Genomic DNA, 1208 nt, shown 5'->3' with positions numbered 1-1208 from the left:
CGTCTCACCACTCAAAAGTCTAAATACAAAGCCAATTGGTCCAAAAAAACATTCAAGCGTGGGTTCATGCGTCCCACCGAGACTTGTCCTCTGCCTAACTAAGCATGTGCTCACCCAACAGACTTTCCCCCTCGACGCGTCTTTTCAACACGGTTGCAGCGACAATGGAGGGGCTTGCAGGGAATCTGGAGCTTCAGACAACCCCATTGAGAGTATCATAGTGGATACTCTTCTCTTTGTAATCGCCGATGCCCCTCGTTTTTCTGTTCCCTAGCTCAAGAAGCACTGCATGGTCTCTCTGCTTCCATGACATCACTGGACCCATCCCCTCCATTACAGCTCAGCTCTTTGGGCTTGCTGCTTTTATTTCGGACCACGCCATGATCTGAGTAGACACACAATGCCGTACAAATAGTCTAGCATCCTCCCCTTCCCATTTCCCCTCTTCATTCTCTACCCCTCCATCTCTCTTCTTTTTTTTTAAATACCCAAAACAACAACCTTCTCAACCGTCAACATGGTTCAGCAAATCCCCAAGGCCAACCACATCCTCGACCTCCTCAGCCTCAAGGGCAAGGTCGTCGTCGTCACCGGCGCCTCCGGACCCCGCGGCATGGGCATCGAGGCTGCCCGTGGTGCTGCTGAGATGGGCGCCGACGTCGCCATCACCTACGCTTCCCGCAAGGAGGGCGCCGAGAAGAACGTCGAGGAGCTCACCAAGGAGTACGGCGTCAAGGCTAAGGCCTACAAGCTCAACGCTGCCGACTACAACGACGTTGAGCGATTTGTCGGAGAGGTTGTCAAGGACTTTGGCAAGATTGACGGTTTCGTCGCCAAGTAAGTCTCCCATTCTATAGATACTGGGTCAATTGAACTCGTGCTAACATGTACAGCGCTGGTGCTACCGCCAACGCTGGTGTCATCGACGGCTCTGCTGCCGACTGGGACCACGTTATCCAGATCGATCTCAACGGCACCGCCTACTGCGCCAAGGCCGTCGGCGCTCTCTTCAAGAAGCAGGGCCACGGCTCCTTCGTCATCACCTCCTCCATGTCCGGCCACATTGCCAACTACCCTCAAGAGCAGACCTCTTACAACGTCGCCAAGGCTGGCTGCATCCACATGGCGCGATCTCTCGCCAACGAGTGGCGCGACTTTGCCCGTGTCAACAGCATCTCCCCCGGATACATTGACACTGGCCTCTCCGA

General features: G+C 54.7%; 2 protein-coding genes across 2 annotated transcripts in view; both read left to right on the top strand.

The window, feature by feature from the left end:
* The window catches only part of FOXG_05658 (uncharacterized protein), a gene marked incomplete at both ends in the record, with an annotated part of 2196 nt that extends 1986 nt beyond the window's left edge, over window positions 1-210 (top strand). Inside the window, one exon of the mRNA XM_018384065.1 lies at window positions 160-210. Coding sequence (XP_018241098.1) covers window positions 160-210 — 51 coding nt within the window. The remainder of the gene's footprint in view (window positions 1-159) is intronic.
* A 279-nt stretch (window positions 211-489) lies between these two features.
* The window catches only part of FOXG_05657 (oxidoreductase), a 2311-nt gene continuing 1592 nt past the window's right edge, over window positions 490-1208 (top strand). The window contains exons 1-2 of the mRNA XM_018384064.1: window positions 490-837; window positions 894-1164. Coding sequence (XP_018241097.1) covers window positions 518-837; window positions 894-1164 — 591 coding nt within the window. The 5' untranslated portion in view covers window positions 490-517. The remainder of the gene's footprint in view (window positions 838-893; window positions 1165-1208) is intronic.

The sequence above is a fragment of the Fusarium oxysporum genome, chromosome 2 (genome assembly GCF_000149955.1).
Source record: "Fusarium oxysporum f. sp. lycopersici 4287 chromosome 2, whole genome shotgun sequence".
In the NCBI taxonomy this organism is placed as follows: domain Eukaryota; kingdom Fungi; phylum Ascomycota; class Sordariomycetes; order Hypocreales; family Nectriaceae; genus Fusarium; species Fusarium oxysporum.
Note: the sequence above shows the minus strand (reverse complement) of the source record. Positions and strands in the feature narration are given on the sequence as shown.